Source organism: Notolabrus celidotus, chromosome 2 (assembly GCF_009762535.1).
Source record: "Notolabrus celidotus isolate fNotCel1 chromosome 2, fNotCel1.pri, whole genome shotgun sequence".
In the NCBI taxonomy this organism is placed as follows: domain Eukaryota; kingdom Metazoa; phylum Chordata; class Actinopteri; order Labriformes; family Labridae; genus Notolabrus; species Notolabrus celidotus.
In genome coordinates this window covers 7,892,692-7,913,030 of record NC_048273.1, presented here as the reverse complement: position 1 = coordinate 7,913,030, position 20,339 = coordinate 7,892,692, and the positions used below count along the sequence as shown (strand labels likewise).

At 43.1% G+C, this 20,339-nt stretch overlaps 2 protein-coding genes and 1 long non-coding RNA gene across 7 annotated transcripts in view; 1 reads left to right on the top strand and 2 right to left on the bottom strand.

Moving 5' to 3' along the window:
* LOC117829859 (palladin-like) overlaps positions 1-10,447 on the top strand; it is a 47,252-nt gene extending 36,805 nt beyond the window's left edge. Inside the window, exons 11-18 of the mRNA XM_034707582.1 lie at positions 308-529; positions 922-1,071; positions 1,398-1,486; positions 3,412-3,544; positions 6,264-6,471; positions 6,559-6,724; positions 6,815-6,948; positions 8,550-10,447. Coding sequence (XP_034563473.1) covers positions 308-529; positions 922-1,071; positions 1,398-1,486; positions 3,412-3,544; positions 6,264-6,471; positions 6,559-6,724; positions 6,815-6,948; positions 8,550-8,707 — 1,260 coding nt within the window. The 3' untranslated portion in view covers positions 8,708-10,447. The remainder of the gene's footprint in view (positions 1-307; positions 530-921; positions 1,072-1,397; positions 1,487-3,411; positions 3,545-6,263; positions 6,472-6,558; positions 6,725-6,814; positions 6,949-8,549) is intronic.
* LOC117829877 lies at positions 3,185-6,952 on the bottom strand. Its single transcript, XR_004634706.1, has 3 exons — positions 6,785-6,952; positions 6,547-6,676; positions 3,185-3,537 (listed from the first exon to the last, which is right to left on the bottom strand). It is a non-coding gene; the product is annotated as an uncharacterized LOC117829877 (long non-coding RNA).
* A 1,033-nt stretch (positions 10,448-11,480) lies between the features above and the next one.
* cbr4 (carbonyl reductase 4) lies at positions 11,481-20,029 on the bottom strand. Of its 5 annotated transcripts, none has more exons than XM_034677067.1 (6): positions 19,874-20,029; positions 16,908-17,064; positions 16,191-16,311; positions 15,973-16,109; positions 13,319-13,453; positions 11,481-13,222 (listed from the first exon to the last, which is right to left on the bottom strand). In XM_034677067.1, exons 2-6 carry the CDS (start codon positions 17,050-17,052, stop codon positions 13,044-13,046), a joined length of 717 nt encoding a protein of 238 aa, XP_034532958.1. In that variant the 5' UTR covers positions 17,053-17,064; positions 19,874-20,029; the 3' UTR covers positions 11,481-13,043. The 5 variants fall into 5 exon arrangements, with proteins under 5 accessions (XP_034532958.1, XP_034532974.1, XP_034532983.1 ...); XM_034677083.1 differs by having other exon boundaries at positions 12,193-13,222; positions 16,908-17,077; positions 19,869-20,029; XM_034677092.1 differs by having other exon boundaries at positions 12,193-13,222; positions 19,869-20,029.
* Positions 20,030-20,339: the final 310 nt, after the last annotated feature.

Here is a 20,339-nt window from a genome sequence, read left to right as displayed (position 1 = left end):
ATGTGTCATCAGACCACGATGCTCCACAGATGTTCGCTCTGCCTCAGCGGGGCTGCAGCGACGAGAGATTGATGGAGTCGGTGGGAAGGAGGAGTGGCTCATCTGGGCAAGAAAATTTGGAAATTGGGAGAAAGTTGGTAGTTTGGCTGACATTGAAGACAGGTTAATGTGTGCGTAAAAAGATCCAGCGGAGGGTAGACGAGGTTTATTGATGGCTTTCTGCACGCCTTTAAATGTGCTTGTCTTTGCCGTGTTTGCACAAAACCAAGAAGAATCTTTCTCTAAATCTTTCTCCCTCTTCTTGTAGGAGTACAAAGTCTCCAGTTTCGAGCAGCGTCTGATCAGTGAGATTGAATTCCGTCTGGAGCGTTCTCCAGTGGAGGAATCAGACGACGACGTTCAGCACGATGAAGACTCTGCCGGACGCGGGGTGCATCCTTCCTTCGACCAGAAGCTCAAACACTACAAAGTCTTTGAGGGGATGCCCGTCACCTTCTCCTGCAAGGTCCACGGAGACCCCAAACCAAAGGTGGGAGGTCATATCACCCCCCCTGATGATTAGACACTGTTCGGGATTATTAATCTGAGATCAAATATGTGAGGAATGTTGCTCAGGAGCTACTGATGTGTGATGTTGATGACGGAGGGTGCAGATAGCGTACATATGCTCTGTGTTGTGATAAGGGAGGCCCCTCTGCAGGAACACACTGTGGACTGGGCTGACTGCCTGGTTCTGTCCACATTAATGACACGGTGATGACAGGCTGCAGAATGAACTGATGAATAAATGAAAAGCAGAAAGATGGAAGGAAGAAAGAAGAACAATAAAACCATGTGTCTGTCTAATTGTAAAAAATGCATGTGGTATTTTCTCAATCATGACTTGTCTGATGTCTGATTTGTGTTCCCTTGCACTTCCAGGTGTACTGGTTTAAAGATGGCAAACAAATCTCCAAGAGGAGCGAGCACTACAGGATCAGCCGTGACGCTGACGGGACCTGCTCTCTGCACACCGCCGCAGCCTCCCTGGACGATGACGGCAACTACACCATCATGGCAGGCAACCCCGAGGTGAGCAGACAGGGGCAGAGCTCTGGAGAGGAAAACATTCTGTGCACGACTTCAGACAAAGCGTGCACACGTCTGACAGGGGCCATTTGCGAGAAATTATGAGTATCAAGATAATGCGTCCAGTCTAAGAGGAAGAGGGCGTTGAATAAGACAGGAAATCACTAAAGCCCTTATGAGTGTCAAGAGTTCATGTGCTACAGGCTTTCTAGCAGCTCTCGAGCTCCAACACTCACAACTTATTTCCTCTTCCTCGTCTGAGCGCTGCTTGGAGTGTCAACACCTCATAAGCTCCCTCTCCTCACGTCTCTCCTCCTCTCACTTCACAGGGCAGAGTGAGCTGCACCGGGAGGATGATGGTGCAGGCCGTGAACCAGCGAGGCCGAAGCCAGCGCTCCGCACCTGGACACATGCGCAGGTGAGACCGAGCTGACTGACAGGAAAGGGAGAGGAAAGACAAACACAAGATCTGGGTTGTTTTAATTACAACCTGGAGCGGCAGGCTGGCTCACACATGTGCAGCAGGCTGTTCACCATCTGCACAACTCCTGTACTCCCTCACACACAGATTTAAAACGCTGCTACGCTCGTGTAAAATGTTCCCAAGGAGCTGCTATTTACACAAATATTTGCTGTGAGCTGAATCACAGTTTCACAGAGCTCAGCGTTAATGAGAGGGAACACCTGTTTGCTCGGTCCTGTTTTTCCATCGCTCTAATCACTCTGTATATACGGCGTGCATTCACCCCAAACTTAGATATGATAGAAACGCAGAGAGGATCACAGACTCTTTAAGAGCACACACAGAAAACACCTGCAGGCTGTTATCTTGATGAACACGCCCTGAGCTCAGAGATGTTTTGGGTGAGACTGAGATAACAATCAGTGTCCTCCGCTCTCTTTCTTCCTTCTTTGGATGATGTGTAGGTAAAGTGGTTGTGTCATTATCCTGGTGTGGAGTCAGAGGAACACCTTTAGGTCCTGTAGTGCCGTATAGTGTCGAGAGAGATTTATAGATTAAGCACAAGGATTGCATGGCAAGGCAAGGCAAGGATAGGATAGGCAAGGCAAGGATAGGCAAGGCAAGGCAAGGCAAGGCAAGGCAAGGATAGGCAAGGCAAGGCAAGGCAAGGATAGGCAAGGAAAGGCAAGGATAGGCAAGGCAAGGATAGGCAAGGCAAGGATAGGCAAGGCAAGGATAGGCAAGGCAAGGCAAGGCAAGGCAAGGCAAGGCAAGGATAGGCAAGGATAGGCAAGGCAAGGAAAGGCAAGGCAAGGATAGGATAGGCAAGGCAAGGATAGGCAAGGATAGGCAAGGATAGGCAAGGATAGGCAAGGATAGGCAAGGCAAGGCAAGGCAAGGCAAGGCAAGGCAAGGCAAGGCAAGGCAAGGCAAGGCAAGGCAAGGCAAGGCAAGGCAAGGCAAGGCAAGGCAAGGCAAGGCAAGGCAGCTTTATTTGTATAGCGCATTTCATACACGAGGGCAAGGCAAGGCAAGGCAGCTTTATTTGTATAGCGCATTTCATACACGAGGGCAACTCAATGTGTTTTACATTAAAACATTAAAAGCATTGGAGACATTCAGACAGGCATAAAAGAACACAATTGAAATGACAAATATAATAAAACAGAAAAGAAAAGGAAAATTAGAAATAGGTTAAAAATAAAATTAAAATTTGCATTTAAAGCGAATTAAAATGAGCTAAGATAGGAAGGCAGTGGCAAATAAAAAAGTCTTAATCTTTGATTTAAAAGAGGTGAGAGGAACTTTTGTTTTGTATCGATTCTGGCGGCCCCTTGTGGACAAAGTGATGCCTCTTATCTCTTGTCCTATACATGCAAAAGTAGTGTTTTCAACTAAAGCCTCATCCTGTTGTGTTCAACAGTCAACTTTATCAGGCAATGTGATTATTTTCCATGAAAACAGTCAAATAAAGGCTGTTTCTGAAGTGAGATGTCCATCATCTGGTCTGACACCTACCCCCCCAGGGTGGTTTCAGGCATTAAATATTACAACAGAGAAGGTGCCAGTGTTGCTGCTGATGGACTTGTTTGCTATTGAAGGTTATAAAGAGGCATCTGTATCATTTTCAGTCTGTTTCTCAGCCAGTTCAAAACTCCTCACAGGGCCTTTAAGGAGATAAGAAAAAAAAGGGCTGTGAATATGTGTAATATGTCTATGAAAGGGGGAAGAATGCAATTTCTTTTTACACAGGTTGACTCAAGTTAAGACAGTTTTTAAAATTCGGCATATTCAAACAAAAAAAAAATTGCAGAATATTCTTTAAAAATGTCAGAAATGTAAGTTTTAATCCTAAACACTACATGTTTTCTCTCCTTCAGGCCCAGATCCAGATCCAGAGACAGCGGCGATGAGAACGATAACATCCAGGAGCGTCACTTCCGCCCTCACTTCCTGCAGGCGCCCGGTGACCTCATCGTTCAGGAGGGCCGACTGTGCCGGATGGACTGCAAGGTAAATACACATCTCGTTACTCTTTAGGGTGCAACCTGTGCAGCAGGCATGGGTGAACAATGTGAAGTGATACAACTTTTGTGAAGGCTGCTACAATTTTCATGAAAGATTGGTGACGTTTGTGCTGAAGTTCAGTCTTTACTTACTTTATGGCATTTTTAAAACCTGAGTAGGGGAGAACAGGGTTGGTTGTCACACGGGTTGGTTGTCACACTCGTTATATCTCGCTACCAGAGGGCACTGTCTCTCAAAGTGGGGTATAGACATTTCCAGAATTAGGATCAGAGCTCACCTACATAGTCTTCTCTGGAGTAAGACAGCTGAACTTGAGGTGAGAGGACTTTTTGTGTTTTTCATGTCAAATTGTAAATATTCAGCTCCTCAGTATTTTTCTTCTAGGTTTTCAAACGATGGGTTTATAACAAAACAAGTGTTACCCTTACAAAGTGTGAGGGGAAAGCTATAGTTTAGATTTTTATTAGCTAGCTAAGTAGTTGTTAGATGGTTGTTAGCCTTGATGCTAGCAAAAAATTCCAGTTGGGGTTGGTCGTCACATTCTCTTTGGGGTTGGTTGTCACATGTAACAACCAACCCCTATGTTGGCAAAATCATGCATGGTGAAATTAGTTGGAGTGTGCAGACCCTACATTTGCCATCACTGTAACTCAGACAGTGACTGCATGTAGCCTAGTTGAGTCGGCCATTATTGTTCGGCCTATTTGTTTTGTTCTTTATGTTGTTATATAGGCTGGCCTAAAGATGTGTTTCCTGTTCATGTTCCTCATTTAATGTTAAAATGCATTAAGTTATGTAGGCCTATCACTTGTCAGTGCAATTAAACTTTCAAATTTAGTTCTGCCTTCTTGCCTTTCTTAAAAGATTTTCCATTGAAATACCATTGTGACAACCAACAACATAGTGTGTGACAACCAACCCCATAGTGTGTGACAACCAACAACATAGTGTGTGACAACCAACCCCATAGTGTGTGACAACCAACCCCATAGTGTGTGACAACCAACCCCATAGTGTGTGACAACCAACCCCATAGTGTGTGACAACCAACAACATAGTGTGTGACAACCAACCCCATAGTGTGTGACAACCAACCCCATAGTGTGTGACAACCATCCCCATAGTGTGTGACAACCAACCCCGTGATGAGGTTGGTTGTCACAATGTGTCAGAGTGTCTTTGATAGTTAATTGCCTCTTTGTTACAATGAGTTGGAAAATGAGAGGGATACACATTTCAAGCCAACACCTGAAGCTTCAGTTTAATGTAGGAATGACCATTGAAAGATGTTTTGATGATGAGCAATCATCAAAACAGTAAAAAGTGTGACAACCAACCCCGTTCTCCTCTGCACTCTAATAATAATGGAGCTTAAAGATTGAAATCTTATTAGAAAGCCAAGGGGCATCATTAAAAGCGACATACACAGAGAAACAAGCTAAAATTCACAATGTTAGAAGGTAAAGTTGCAAAACTTCCAAATCCAGCAGATGAAATAAAAGATGCTGCAGAAGGAGCAGTTAAAAGTTAAAAAAACAATGATGTTTATGGTCAATAAATACAGGGATTAATCCTTAGACTAGAGTTCTTGTTATAAAGTACTTTTGAGGAAAAGAAAAAAGATGTAAGGAGGTGGAATAGAGATATTTTGCATGAGGGTAAAGGAGAGTGTCATCAGCATAAAGAGACAGTCGTACATTAAGCTTCTGTGCATCCGCTCTGCACGTGAACAGGGTTTTCCTTCGATAAAAGAGAGACGTAGAGATGGTTTCAGAATCAAACTGAGAGACATGACTGTAAAAGAAAAAGCCTGCACCAAAGAGAATTTGTTAATCATAGTTATAAAGAAAGCCATTTCAGATTTGCCCTTTAATTCAGCGTCTGAGTTGCTTTCTGGGAGGCTCCGTGTCTGCACTGCCAAAGAAACATTTCCCTTTACACGCGATCCAGCGTCTTCAGGGAGTAAAAGAGATGTTTCATCACTTCCTTCCTCGTGTTATGAATGCTTTAAAGAGCACAGAGAGACTTTTGAAGTGTCATCTTACGGGGATTAAGTGGGATCAAGTTTTTCTTCAATTATTCCCTCTCCCACCTCTTCCCTGATTCCCTCTCTTTATCCCCTTCTCTGTCGCCTTGTGTTGCCTCCAGCTTGTTGAGGCTCTTTGAAAACTGGTACATGCAATAAACTCAAACAGACCCACAATTAACTAGCTATAAAAAGACTGCTTAGAATTAAACCGTCTCCAGTCCTCCAGAGGCCTTAATGTCAGGGATATTTATAGCAAATATTTATTTCCAGATCGTTTGTGGTGCTCTGCAAACTTTCCATGCTCAGAACGGGCCAGCTTCTAAAAATACTTTGCTTTTTCGGCTTTGTTGTTATTCTACGGTTGTTTATTTGCACATTTGCACGTCCATGGAGGCCGTTTTTCAGGTGAGCAGGGTGGAGCAGGTGTTGTGTTTCTCTGGAGGGAAGGATGAGTGTTTTATTGTTGCTCTGTGCCATTTGTTCCCATGACAAAGCGTGCAGGCGACCCAGCCAGCCCAGAAAACTCAGCATAGACAGATTGAGCAAACATTCCTGTTTTGATACTCCCGATAGAAACTTACATGCAGCTGATATCCTCATCCCCTCCAATGAAAACAAGCACCACGAATAGGCATTAACAGATTGAGCTAATTTTAACATTTCTGTGTTCTTTAGGTGAGCGGCCTGCCCACTCCTGATCTCATCTGGCAGCTGAATGGACAGACCATTCGCCCTGACTCCGCCCACAAGATGCTAGTGAGGGAAAACGGCGTGCACTCTCTGGTCATCGAGCCTGTGACCAGTCGTGACGCGGGCATTTACACCTGCATCGCAAGCAACCGAGCCGGGCAGAACTCCTTTAACCTGGAACTGATTGTTGCAGGTATGCAGACGCACACAGCTGGAGAGAGGATGAGTGTTTGCATGATTTGATTCAAGATAACATCTCAGTAACAACCTGTCTCCACAGCCAAAGAGATGCACAAAGCCCCTTCATTTGTGGAGAAGCTGCAGAACACAACCGTGGCAGAGGGTCATCCTGTGAGGATGGAGTGTCGGGTGACCGGAGTTCCCTACCCGCAAATCTTCTGGAAGAGGGAGAATGAGTCGTTCACTCACAACACAGACAGAATCAGGTGAATAAAACATGCCAGGCAGAGGAAGAGAAACGTACCTCCTTCAATGTAATCACTTACCTCTAACTCATGTTCAATGTTCTTTCCCAGCATGCACCAGGACAACTGTGGCTACCTGTGTATGATCATCCAGCCGGCCATGAAAGAAGACGCTGGTTGGTACACGGTGTCAGCCAAGAATGACGCTGGCATCGTCTCCAGCACCGCACGCCTCGATGTTCACGGTAAGTTTTGACTCTGACGTACAAAAAGATGCAAAACAAGTGAAATCTATAAAAGAAATATCTTCAATAAAGGAAATATATGCTTATTTTTTAAAATCTTGGGAACAAGCTTTGAGTCGTTTAAAGTCTGGCACAATTCTGTTGGACGCCTAAGAAAGTATTTCACGTGTGCATGAGTTTGCATATATATATATATATATCTGACATTTATTTCTTATCTCACTGTAAGAAAAAAAAAGTTACTTCAACTTAAAATAATTTGTAACCTGGCTGCCTTAAAATGTTAAGTTCAGCAAGCCAAGAAATTTAAGTTGTTTCCACTTTTGTCTTAGTTCCTTGAACTTAGTTTTATTAGTTGGGGTGACAAAGACAGTGCTGATGAATGAGCTCTATCAACTTCATACTTTAAGTTTAATCAACAAGCCTTTTTAGTGAGACTAAACAAGCAATTCTAAGTTTTACAAACCTAAATCTTAATAGAACCAACGTGTATAAACAAATTAGATCAACAAGTTTCTACAGATATATTGAGTTGTAAAAACATGTAACTTGCCTGAACTAAGCATGTTGTTGGATCAAATTATAATTAATACTTCTGCAAACATGTCTAAAATGTTAGCTCAACAAAGTGTTTTGTTGATTCAACTTATCTCTTTAAGGCAGCCAGGTCACTTTGTTCCTGACTTGTTATTCTTGTAACATTATGTTCATTAAAACAAGTACTTGTCATTTCTTAAAACAACCTAAGCCTCAATTTTCAAAAAAATACTACATAAAAATGATTTCTCAACATGGGACAACGTTCAAAATACTTTATTCAATGTCAAAACTGACAATAGCTTTTTTGTATGAATTTGACTTGGCATCAGAATGCTATCATAAAGAATGGATTAATATGGAAACTGCCATATGTTCAATATTGATCTAGAAGTAAACACTTAGCTTACACCACTGTAAGCAGAATAACAGAAGAGTGCTCTCACTATATAAGAACTATGTAGGTTTAAAAACAGAAACTAAGTCTACAAATATCACACATTGATTGTTTCTCTTCTGGTAAACACTTAGCTGTTGCACTGCATGCAGATATTCAAACATTGATCCAAACCGAGTGTCTCTTGCAGCACATGGCGTTGTAAAGGTTGGTCACTCCTGTGACTCTAAGGGGTTTCCTGTGCATTTGTGCAGGGGCCATACTTACATCTAGTTGTATTAACAAGGAAATCTATGTTACCTGAACTACTCTGGTTGGACTGATTAGTTGGACACTATTTTACTTGATATTTCAAGTAAAACGGACATTTAAGTTGAACAGACTTAAGAAAGTGAGCTGGGGTAACTAAAACCTAAATTCCCTTTTCACAGTGCTCTTGCACGAAATCAGGCTAACTTATTTAAATACGTGTGTAATTTCTCTCTATGAATTTCCTGGTTTGAAGCCTTTCGTAAAGATGATATCAGTAAGATTGGATGCACAATTTTCTCTCAAATCTTCAATCAATTCTTATCTTCCCATTTTTGTAAATCTTTACCTTCCTGTTGTGGAGAGCTTTCCTGTTGTCTGCACATTTTTAACCCTTCCCCCTTGTCTCCGTCCTCAGCTCAGTGGCAGCAGCCCAACCTTCCAAAGCTCAAGAAGGTGCGTCCCTCCACCAGCCGCTACGCCGCACTGACAGAGAGAGGCCTAGACGTGAAGGCGGCTTTCTTCCCCGACTCCAGCCCGCTGCCCGGCGGCCTGGTGGAAAGCGACGACTTGTAGAGACAGCACCAGGATTGCAGCAAAAACCCTGACAGCTGCACCTCGCTCCAGCCACCCCTGAGACAAAAATAACCTTGTCCAGCTCAGAACTAACGGGTGGGCAACATGAGCGGGTGCAGCCGTGGTTTTCCTATGTTTTATAGTCCGACACAACCCAGTATATTACGGAATTCATCAACTTTCTTCCACAAGCTTCATTTTATCAACTGGACCTGGAGAACGACCGACGAGGAAGGACTGCTCATGAATACAAACTCTCCTGAGACTCTGCTCTGCAAGGGGTCGTCTTTTTCAAGTGCCTTACATGTCTGTAAAGATTTAAAAGAAACGCAGGTTTAAGAGTAAAACATAGATTACTATGCATGTTTAAGTGGTGCCATTTGAAACACACAGAGTAAAACTGTATCTATACGTACGTAGCACCTTGTTCCACCAACTTTAGAGGAGACTGAATGACTCGGAGCGTGGTGGCTTTGACGAAGGAGATCACAAACTTGTGTTACGATGTGGCGCTGTGCTCATACCTACAGATCCTGGATGTAGTCGTCGTGGATTAGGAGGCAGATATTTGGAAAAGGCCGGGCCTTTAAAAAAGGTTTGTGTTAAGGTTTAGGAAAAGAAAGCTCTCACACGTGGATGAGATTATAGGCACACAAAAGGGAAAGGGAAGTGTGTTTTTAAACCGGGGCCTAAAGCTTAAATATTGTGGCGTCAAGATGAGCAGTAGATTTCTTAAATTGGAGTGGCATTGTGTCAAAGAGAGACCGACAGAGGCAGAAACTCCGGCGTGTTGCTAAGTAAACCAGTTTTTATCAGTGAAGTGTGGTGGCTTTGAGGAGAGTGATGCAACAGCTGCTTTCTGTTAGAAAAGGGCCCGTTACTCTCTAACGAGGAGCTCTGTGTCTGCAGGGATCGTCTCTGTTATGTTGTCGGACACTAAATAAAACAATCTGTCAGTGGCAAAAAACAAGAACGTGCATTTGCCTCCGAGCTGGTTTCAAAGCTGCAGGCTGGAGCAAACCCAAAACATGTTCATCATTAAGACGACACAACCTGCAGAATGGGCCCTGTTTTAAAAAGACGAAGGTTCCCCTTTAAAGATGGACGGATCACAGAGGCAGAGGAAGGTGAAGTCACAGAGTGAGGCAGGTTTGAGTGTTAGGATGGAGGAATGTGAGCGACTGAAGCAGTGGCGACAACATTTTTTTTTTTTTTTGGCATTTTCTTTCTTTGAGGGTTTATTTTCTGAGTGTGAATCGAAGCGTTCTCACGGAGAGAGATAGAGAGAGAGAGAGGGTGCTGTGAAGGTTTCAGTGTTTCTGTCACACCGACGTCACAGAGTGTCCTTTTTATTTTTGTATGAGAGTAAAGACTCCACCTGCAGCCTTCAGTTCACAGATGAAACAATCATTCTGTCATCAGGTTTTATAAATATATCCACCGCCTTAACTCACATTTAGGTTTAACGCAGACACACTTTTCTTTGCATGTTATTCTCAGACACTTGTACAGTGCCAACAGGATGTATAAAACACAACTTTACTCTTTACGCCGGTGAAGTTAAAACAAGGTATATTTATATCTACTATTTCATGATACTTAAAAACGGACAACTCCTCTGTCTCGCTTCAGCTGACAGCTTCTGTGTTTGCACATTTCTATGCCAATCAATGCCTGTATATGGATTGTTCTCCTGATATTATTTTAGGTTATGAAAGTTAATAAAACTCTTCAGAGAAAGTGTGAGGTGTTTTTGCAGACTGGAAGGCTCCTCCTGAAACAACAAGAGGATGCCAAAAATCACAACATCAGCCATCAGTCTAACTGAGAGTGTTAATCAGAGTCAGCATCCTGTAAGGAGAACACAACATTTAGGATGTAAAGACACGGAAATAAGTGTAACGTTTCTCCTTTTCTTGGAGGTAACAACATCTTTCAATGACAGGAACAAAAAGCAGCATTTTTAATCTCATCCCCCGATCACTGACAGTCACCTCCGACCCCGTCCGTCCACACCGCAGGTCCACCGCTGTAACCAGACACTCAAAACATTCCCAGAGCTAAAAATACCCCCCCCACCTCCACCGCTGCTCCTAATTTCCTCCAGCTGCAGCCCAGCACGCCGGGCCCACGACAGGCCCCCTCCAGAGGTGGGCTCGGGGGGGGGTGCCGTTGGAGGGGGAAATGTGCCGTCAGAGAGAGGGGGTCTCCCGGGGGAGGAAGGAGGGGAAAAAACACGCTGGGGCGCTGTACAGTCATGGAAAAAGACCGACTGATCAAATTTAGGGGGTCGGGACTCAGAGGTCCGGACTGGGCCAGACACTCTGGAGTCAGCTGTGTTAGTCATGACCGAGTGTCACGCACACACACATGCAAACACACACACACATACACATCAGGCCTTGGTGGGACAGTGACTCAGCAGAACGCCGAGCAGCATCAGGATGGAGACGCTTTGAGAGATGTGGACGACCAGAAAGAATGCAAAGAGAAGAAAACAGCTGATGATAAAAACAAAAAACAATCACACACTTCAGGAGCTCACCAGTTTTTACTCTGATTCAACACAACTTTGTAGTGTGAGCCATGAGGCTTAAAAAAATATATTTCTAATCGTTTCTGGGACTAGAAAAGTCAAACGTTCAACATTTTTTGGATTTATTTGGATTCAGATTTGCAAACTTTGGAGAGTGCATCCATTAAAAGTTCTTGTTCTTGACTCAGATTGTTACTCTAGGCGTCTGACAACATTCAAGAAAAGAAAACACACATACATGGATGGATTTTTTTTGTTTAATGCACACATGTTGTTGTTTTTTTATCAGGAGCAGGCATGATATAACTTTCATCAAAAACACCAAACTGCAGAGTCACAAATGGGAGTTAAAAGTCTATCACTGCCTCAAACAGCTTTGTAAGGCTCAAACTCAAAAACAGGAAGTGATTGGTCAGCAGCTCCTGTGATCTTAACAATAAAGCGGCCCTCAGGGGAGTCTGGTGACTCTTAAGGCCAAATTCCACCAGATCCGTGTCCAGTCTGTCTCCAATCCGTCACGGCACTGGATCTGATAGGTTTCTATTCTAGTCAATGTGTTAACTTTCACTGGATCCGCTCCGTTGCGTTCCGGCTGCGTCTCTGATCCGGCAGGTCGGAGCCCTCCGGATCAGATACACAAGACTTCCTTTTTTGCTGGATGCCGGAGCACGACGCATCAATTCAACACAGAGCAGATGGAGCAGGACAGGAAGTCAGGCACCAATACAAAATAAAAACCTGGTTTAATTTTCAGACTAAAACACTCTTTGTTATTGTTAGATCGTTTTTAACTTAACAATGAAAAGAAAAAGTCATTTTCAGCGGAGGCAGGCCTGGAGTCAACAGGTCAGAGGTTTTCAGAGGACCAGAAAGACAACATGGATGAGGAGAGGAGGAGGAGAATCCTTGATTCAGGGATTACCTCGGTCACATGACTCCAGCTGTCCGGCGGTCCTGCTCTGTGCTGAGTTCCAAAAACGCAACCGGTGGGTGTTGACGGGCGGATCAGAGACGGACCGGACATGGATCTGGTGGAAGTCCCGTGTTACTGTAGTTACTGCTCGAGAGAAAAGTATCTTAAGCTTCAGGAAAAATGTGAGAATCTTTCTTTTATGTTGTCACAGCTTGACTAACAGTCTGAGGCTGTCAGAGCAATAAAAAAAACATTGCAACGAAGCACATCTGACCGTCAAAAAGATGCTGCAAGATCCTAAATTGGAGGAATCAGAAGAAGCAATTCCAAACATTGAAATTCTTCATTCAAACCTAAAAAACCTCGAAATGTAAGAGCTATAATGATCTGACAAGAGCTTCTCCCACGTTTAAATTCAAGACAACAGCACCTCTATCTTATTCTTGAATCACTCCCATGCCTTTAAGCTCCTGTGAGGTACTTCTGGCGACCCCTGTGAACAAACTTTTGTCCCGTGCATGCACAAATATTCATTCCTCATTCTTTAAACAGTCAAATATTTCACTCATAGCAAAAGAAACTGAAGAAAGGGCTTCATGTTCAGCGTGCTGTGAGCTGTCTCATCTGACTCCCACCCTGTTGCATCAGATCAAGGCATAAAAGTGACTCTAAGGGAGAGTTAATCTTGCTTCTGATGGTCTTGTTTTCTTCTGCAGGTCATAAAGATTTATCCTCATTAATTCAGTCTGTTTCATAACCACTTAAAAACTCTTCACAGGAGCTTTTAGAGTTCACAAAGTTCCAGAAAAGGCAGAGTGAGGCTCACCAGCCTTACTGTGCTCTGTTGTTTCAAGTGTTGAGATAACCCCAGAGGAAAGCCTCGGTCCCTACATGGCCAGCTGCAGTCCTCCGTCCACCACCAGCACCTGTCCAGTAACGTAGGAAGACTCCAAAAGGAAGAGGACGGCTGGAGCGACCTCATCCGGCTCGCCAAATCTCCCCAGAGGGATCGAGCGTACTCCGTCCTCCTCCTTCAGACCCGAGGTCATATCAGTGCGGATGAAACCTGGAGGTGAGAGAGGGCAGGGATATAAGGAGACTATCAACACAACGGGAAAAAAAAACGCCTGTGAGGACAGGTGAGAAGAGAACCAGAGTCTACCTGGAGCCAGAAGGTTCACTCGGATGTTACGTGAAGCGACCTCTTTGGCCAGAGAGCGTGTGAAGCCCTCTAAACCGGCTTTACTGGCACTGTACACACACTGACCGGCATTCCCTCTCCGGCCAACCACAGAGCCTGCAAAGAACAGAGACACATCCACTCACATTACTCAGCTGATAAAACACTGACAAGGACAACAGTGTGAAACGAGCATGATTAATAGACTATTTAAGATGTAAAAACCTGATTCAAACAAACCCTGATCCATTCATCAGCATGCAAAATACAAAAAAATGCAGATTATCTGTGTTCAGGTCAGAAACTTGTTATCAATTATATCAATAAAATCCATTCAGAGTGACATAAATATCATTTCTGTGAAAGAAAAACATCATCCTTGCATTTATTTGTTGTCCTCCTGGTTTGTTTACCTTACAGTCACTGACTCATTCAGAGAAAGTCATGAACTGAAGGATTTAAAGAGGCTGCTTATAATAAAAAAAGACTCAAATCAACTTTATCTTCAAAGTCATGCATCAATACTTGACTGGACTTGAGAGGCATAACTTGAAAAGTGATTTTTTTTTTTAGAGGTTCTGTTTCTGCACCAAGAACTGGTCGTTTCTTATGCACTTTACTAATACTCACTAAAACTCATGGCTTAAGACCTGACTACACTTTGGATAAAAGACTGAAAAGTATTACTACTTTTTAAGACAGCAACAGCTTTGCTTTTGGAACATGATTACTGTCTGGTTTTGGATCTGCAACCAAACTAGACAAACACAGACTGCAATGGACTTTAAGGACTGCAGAAAAATCATCGGTGTTGACCTGCCCCCCATCCAGGACTTGTACCGGTCCCGGGCCAGGAAACGGGCAGGTAGCATCATCGCTGACCCCTCACACCCTGGACACAAATTCTCCAAACTCCTCCCCTCCGGCAGGCGCTACAGATCACTGTGCGCCAAAACAACCCGCCATAAGAACAGTTTCTTCACCCAGGCTGTCACTCTGATGAACACTAAACCATAACAGTGTCATACCTGTTGGATCAATACTCTCTGTAAATAAACATGTAGATATACAATGTATATTTTTTATTATTTAACTATCACCTACTGTACTCTTTCAATGAAAATCTACCTCTGCACTATTCACCACTGCACTATTATCATATTATTTTTTAGCCTAGTCATGCCTAGTTGTTGTTCTTTTTGTGTTTATATTTGATGTTATTATTATCATATTTGTATGTCTTATTCTCATGCCTTTGTACAAAGAGAGCACAGTTTACCAAGTCAAATTCCTTGTAGGTTCAAGCATACCTGGTCAATAAAGCTGATTCTGATTCTGATGATTATTTCTAGTTCAACTCCTGCAAACCTGGCAACCTACCAGGACTGTCTGTATGCATAAACAAACATCAAAACTATCATTCTAAACCTTAACACTTTAAACATGAGTATCACTAAGACAGAGACATCAAATATGTGTTTTAAAATAGCTTAAAATGTGAATGTAACAAACTCTCCTCGAAACGTTGGTGGATCTCAAGAAAGCGAACGTTGATGTGCACTGCCACCTACTGGCCAAATTAAACACATCCCATTTATCACAGATTAATAAACCCAATCTCAATCTCCACCATAAAGCCTAAACACTGAACCCTCACTGACTCAAATGACATCAGGTGTGTAGTGTGTGAGACTTTAGGGGCTTGAGATGATGTGAACATAAGATATGGGATATAATATCCGACAGTTTCTCCCTCACCATAGACAGCTCAACAGTTTCCCCCTCCCCTCAGGTAAAGAGTCTGGGTGTCATCCTCTATAGCTCACTTTCTTTCCACTCTCATATCAATAACATAACCTGGTCTGCATATTTCCATCTCCGCAACATCAACCGTCTTCGCCCCTCTCTCACCCCTCACACCACTGCCATCCTGGTCCACAGTCTCGTCACCTCCCGTATTGACTACTGTAACTCACTCCTCTTCGGTGTCCCTCACAAATCCCTCCATAAGCTTCAACTGGTTCCGAACTCTGCAGCCAGAACCCCCCTCCTTCCTCCATATCACCCCCGTCCTCCAGCAGCTCCACTGGCTCCTGGTCAAATTCAGAATCAACTTCAAAATCCTCCTGTACACATTGAAGGCCATCCACAACTTCACACCCCCCTGTATCTGTCTGATCTCCTGTGTGGTTAAGCAGTCTGTACGGTCAGAGCCTGGATCACATGGCAGTCAGTTGTCCCATAAGCGCCTTGAATTTAAGGAAAGTAAAAATTGTGCAATAAAAACTCCTAATATCGCAAAGGTGAGCTGGTGACGTCATGCAGGTCACATGAGAAGTCTCAAAGTGCTGTCCCATTCCCAGTTCTCCAGTTTGAGCCCTTACAGCCTCCTGCCCACAATCACTTTCCAGCTGATGTCAATTAAGTCAAGAAGGACTCAGGGCTCAGGGCTCAGGGCTCAGGGCTCAGGGCTCAGGGCTCAGGGCTCAGGGCTCAGGGCTCAGGGCTCAGGGCTCAGGGCTCAGGGCTCAGGGCTCAGGGCTCAGGGCTCAGGGCTCAGGGCTTAGGGAGGACATTGAGATTGGACCTGTGAGTCTGTCAGGGCAGAGTTCAGAATCAGGCCTCAGTTTTCATACCTATGTTGACAACAGCAGCTCCCTGAGTGTGCAGCATGCTGCGCAGCGCCGCCCTGCAGGTCAGCATGGAGCCCAGCAGGTTGGTGTGAAGCAGAGTCAGCATGTCCTCCGGCCGGGTCCTCAGTAACAGAGCATCCCTGATCAAACACACACACATACAGATGAGGTGATGTGCTGCAGGCCAGTCCTGCAGGATGATTCCAATGTATTATGCTCACTTGTTGATGCCGGCTGCGTTCACGAGATAAGAGATGTTCCCGCAGGACTTCTGGATGGTCTCAAAGGTTTTCTGGACCTCCTGCTCCTTAGAGACGTCACAGCTGAGAGCCACGTGGTCAACTGCAGAGAAGACACAGACGACACGTTAAAGATATGAGACTCTTTCTGCAGTGACAGATACAAAGGTGGAGGTCTGCATCAGGGCCAATCACCTTCAACAGCAAGAGAGAGACACAGATCAGGTTACACCAAATATTCAGTCAATTAATGGCTACAAAAAGCTCTCACACTTACTGTACAGTCTTCACAACTTTCAGTGACAATGGAGTTATCTAGTTATCACTGTGTGCTTACATGTCTGAGTGTGTGTGTGTGTGTGTGTGTGTGCTCCTGCAGTGTGTTTACAAGCCGTGCTCATGCTTTTGCAACCCTGTAATGCGATGTGTAATCACACTAAGAGACCAATATAAGGCCATTTCAGAGTGTGATGTTTAAGAACAAAGGCGTAACGATGTTGGAACATCCTTATAGCGATGTTCTGGAATGCTTTTTGAGGTCAAATAGAGAAATCAGTGTTAATTACAACCAGTTTCACACACATCTGAAACCTCTCACTAAAGAGCCTTAGATGAAGAGGAGAGTCGTAGTGAATTCGTATAGTCCTTGGCTGGAGAGAGAGAAAAAGAGAAACTGGCAGAAACAAGATAATCCTTTACCTCCATGTAGAGATTTCACAGTAGCCCTGGCAGCCTCTTCATCCCTGGAAACAACGGCCACCCTGCAGCCTCTCTCTGCCAGCAGAAGGGATACAGCCCTCCCAATGCCTCTGGAGCCTCCACACACCACGGCCAGTCGAGACATGATGGACTATCACTGCAGGAGAGCACTGCGGCACATTAACAGACTGTAACATTAAAGAGCAACAAAGAGTCAACATTTAGCTGGTTCTCGCTCCTTTAACAGGACTAGCTGCTTTTTTTTTGTCATTTATGTCAAAACAAATTATAATATATCTCTAGGGACATTTACTTACACTAATTTGGCATATAGCTAGCTTAACAAGATAACAAAAAAACAAAAAAACAAAAAAATAATAATCAAAATGTGTTAATGTCACTAATGACAGATAAAATGCCACACACACTTTAAGAACTAAACTGATATGAAAAGAGAGCATTAAAGCCCCCGAGCTTGATCTACTTCAAATACATATTTATATATATTTATTATATTATTTATATATTTATTTATGTATTTGTTTATATATATATACAGTATTGATTTCTACAGTGACATAAAAAGTATAAATATTATAAGGAACAAGAGTTTATAACATAACAAATAGTTTAGTAAAATAATAAGAAAGCCTCTTTGTGTCCATATTGTTAGGTATATAAATATTGCAAAATACCTTAAAGCATAACAGTGATAATAAAGGGTGATGGGGCATTATTATGCAACCCTTGAATGCATCATATACAGTATCTCACAAAAGTGAGTACACCCCTCACATTTCTTCTAAAGATGATGCACAAGAGAGCCCGCAAGCAATCTTTTAAAGACTAGCAGACTAAGGACATGAATTACTGGAACCATGTCTTGTGCTCTGATGAGACTAAGATGAACTTATTTGGTTCAGATGGTGTCAAGTGTGTGTGGCGGCGCCCAGGTGAGGAGTACAAAGACAAGTGTGTTTTGTCTACAGTCAAGCATGGTGGTGGGACTGTCATGGTCTGGGTCTGCATGAGTGCTGCCAGGACTGGGGAGCTACAGTTCATTGAGGGAACCATGAATGCCAACATGTACTGTGACATACTGAAGCAGAGCATGATCCCCTCTCTTCAAAAACTGGGCCACAGGGCAGTACTCCAACATGATAACGACCCCAAACACACCTCCAAGACGGCCCCTGCCTTGCTAAAGAAGCTGAGGGTAAAGGTGATGGAGTGGCCAAGCATGTCTCCAGACCTAAACCCTATTGAGCATCTGTGGGGCATCCTCAAACGGAAGGTGGAGGAGCACAAGGTCTCTAACATCCACCAGCTCCATGCCCATAGGAAAATAAATTTAGAGAGGAGATCTCAAAAGTGTTTCATTTATGTCTCCTAGACAACAATGAGATCTGTTTGAAAGCAAAATGAGACTATAGCTTATGTCTCCTGTTTCACATTCTTGCCTCCAGAAAAAAGTTTTAAAAAGTCTCAGCTTAGTCTCCCTTTCAGTTCAAAATCTGAAATGATTCTCAGGTATTTCTAAAGTGTTGTGACTCCTTTTGAGCTCAGGTGGAGAAATCAGGGAGCTCTCTCAATCTAACCTCATCCATTTGTTTTTGTCAGACTCAGTTTTTGTGTCTCAAGTTGAGCTCAGATGGAGCAAAGAAAGAGCCTGAGCTCATCTTTTCATGCACATTTATAGTGCCCTGCAAAATTAAGATTTCAGCGTTATTGTCCACAAACTTACAATTCTCATTAAAACATTTGAGCCACTTGCAAGATCAGATATTAAGATGTGAAATGATCTCTTCTTTGACTTCACGATATGGTCCTTCCTTTACAAGTCTGTTTGGAACAAAACAACTTCACAAAGATTTAGTGGATTTGAGAGAAATTGCAAAAGATAGAGATTTCATACCAGGTATGACAGACCATTTATTTAAAATATGGGCCACAAAAGGGCTGACCAGATTTAGCCTGATTATTACAATTAAAGGGGTGGATTCTTTTGGGTGCTGGTGGCCTAGCGGTCTAAGTGCCCCACATACAGAGGCTACAGTCATCGTCACAGGGGTCGCCGGTTTGATTCCTGGCCGGTTCGACCATTTACTGTATGTTTTCCCCCGCTCACTACTCCCCACTTTTCCTGTCTCTCTTCAGCTGTCCTGTCAAATAAAGGCAAAAAGGCCAAAAATATATTTAAAAAAGGAGAAGAAAATTAGCCTTTAATTAGATGTCTCATTTAAGTCTCAAATAAGACTCATGTCATGGTCTCAACTATTTCTCCTAGTGAATTTGAGGAGAAACTAATGAGAAACGAATGAGAACAATTTGAAACTTGAATGAGGCTGAAGTGAGAATCTCAATTTTGTCTTTTGAGCAGTAGAATTTTCCTCTGGGTGATGTCATCATGGAGGAGTGGAAGAGGACTCCAGTGGGAACCTGTGAAGCTCTGGTGAACTCCATGCCCAAGAGGGTTAAAACAGTGCTGGAAAATAATGGTGGCCACACAAAATATTGACACTTTAGGCCCAATTTGGACATTTTCACTTAGGGGTGTACTCACTTTTGTTGTCTGTGGTTTAAAGCTGTGTGTTGAGTAATTTTGAGGAGACAGTAAATTTACACTGTTATACAAGCTGTACACTGAATACTTTACATTGTATCAAAGTGTCATTTCTTCATTGTTGTCCCATGAAAAGATAGAATTAAATATGTGCAGAAATGTGAGATACAGTAGGTGCCATGAAGCCCTGCTGGAATGCATAGGGTGTTATTGTATGCATATATTTAACTGTATTATAACTTAGGCTACTTTATAATAAAGCTGAAGAGTTGGTAACAGCTGATCATGATAAGAGCAGCTGTTTACATCTAAGGCTCAAACTCTATCTGAAATATTCGCCGTCTGTCATTAACATCACAATGTTTGCATATTTATCACAAAGCTTACATAACCCAAACCTCACCTTGTTTCCACCCTTATTATCAGTCAGACATGTCCTGGTCTTCACCTGTAGAGAAGTTTACTGAACATTCAGAGCAGCAGAGAAGCTGCAGCTCATGGGCGCTGCCATCTTTGTTCTTCACGTTGTTGTTGCGCTGCTCGTCCTCGGCCGGTAGAGGGCGCAGTGAGCACACAGCTGCAGACAGGAGGCGTTCAAAGTAACAACAGCTGTATGTTTAACGTGGCATTGCCAAAGTGATGTCAATTTAAGTTAATGTTTTGTTCTTCTTTTTAAAAGTAAAATATTGGTTAAAGTTGATCTAAGTTTAAAGGATTGTATTGTTGGGTTTAAATAATGTTAAAAACAGCATTTTTAATCCAAAATTTACAGACCATCACTGAAGTTTGCAACACAAGTAGGCTATCATAGTTTAAATAATGTTAATTTTTTGTGTTTTTAAAATTTTCTAAATGTTGTACAAGAAAGT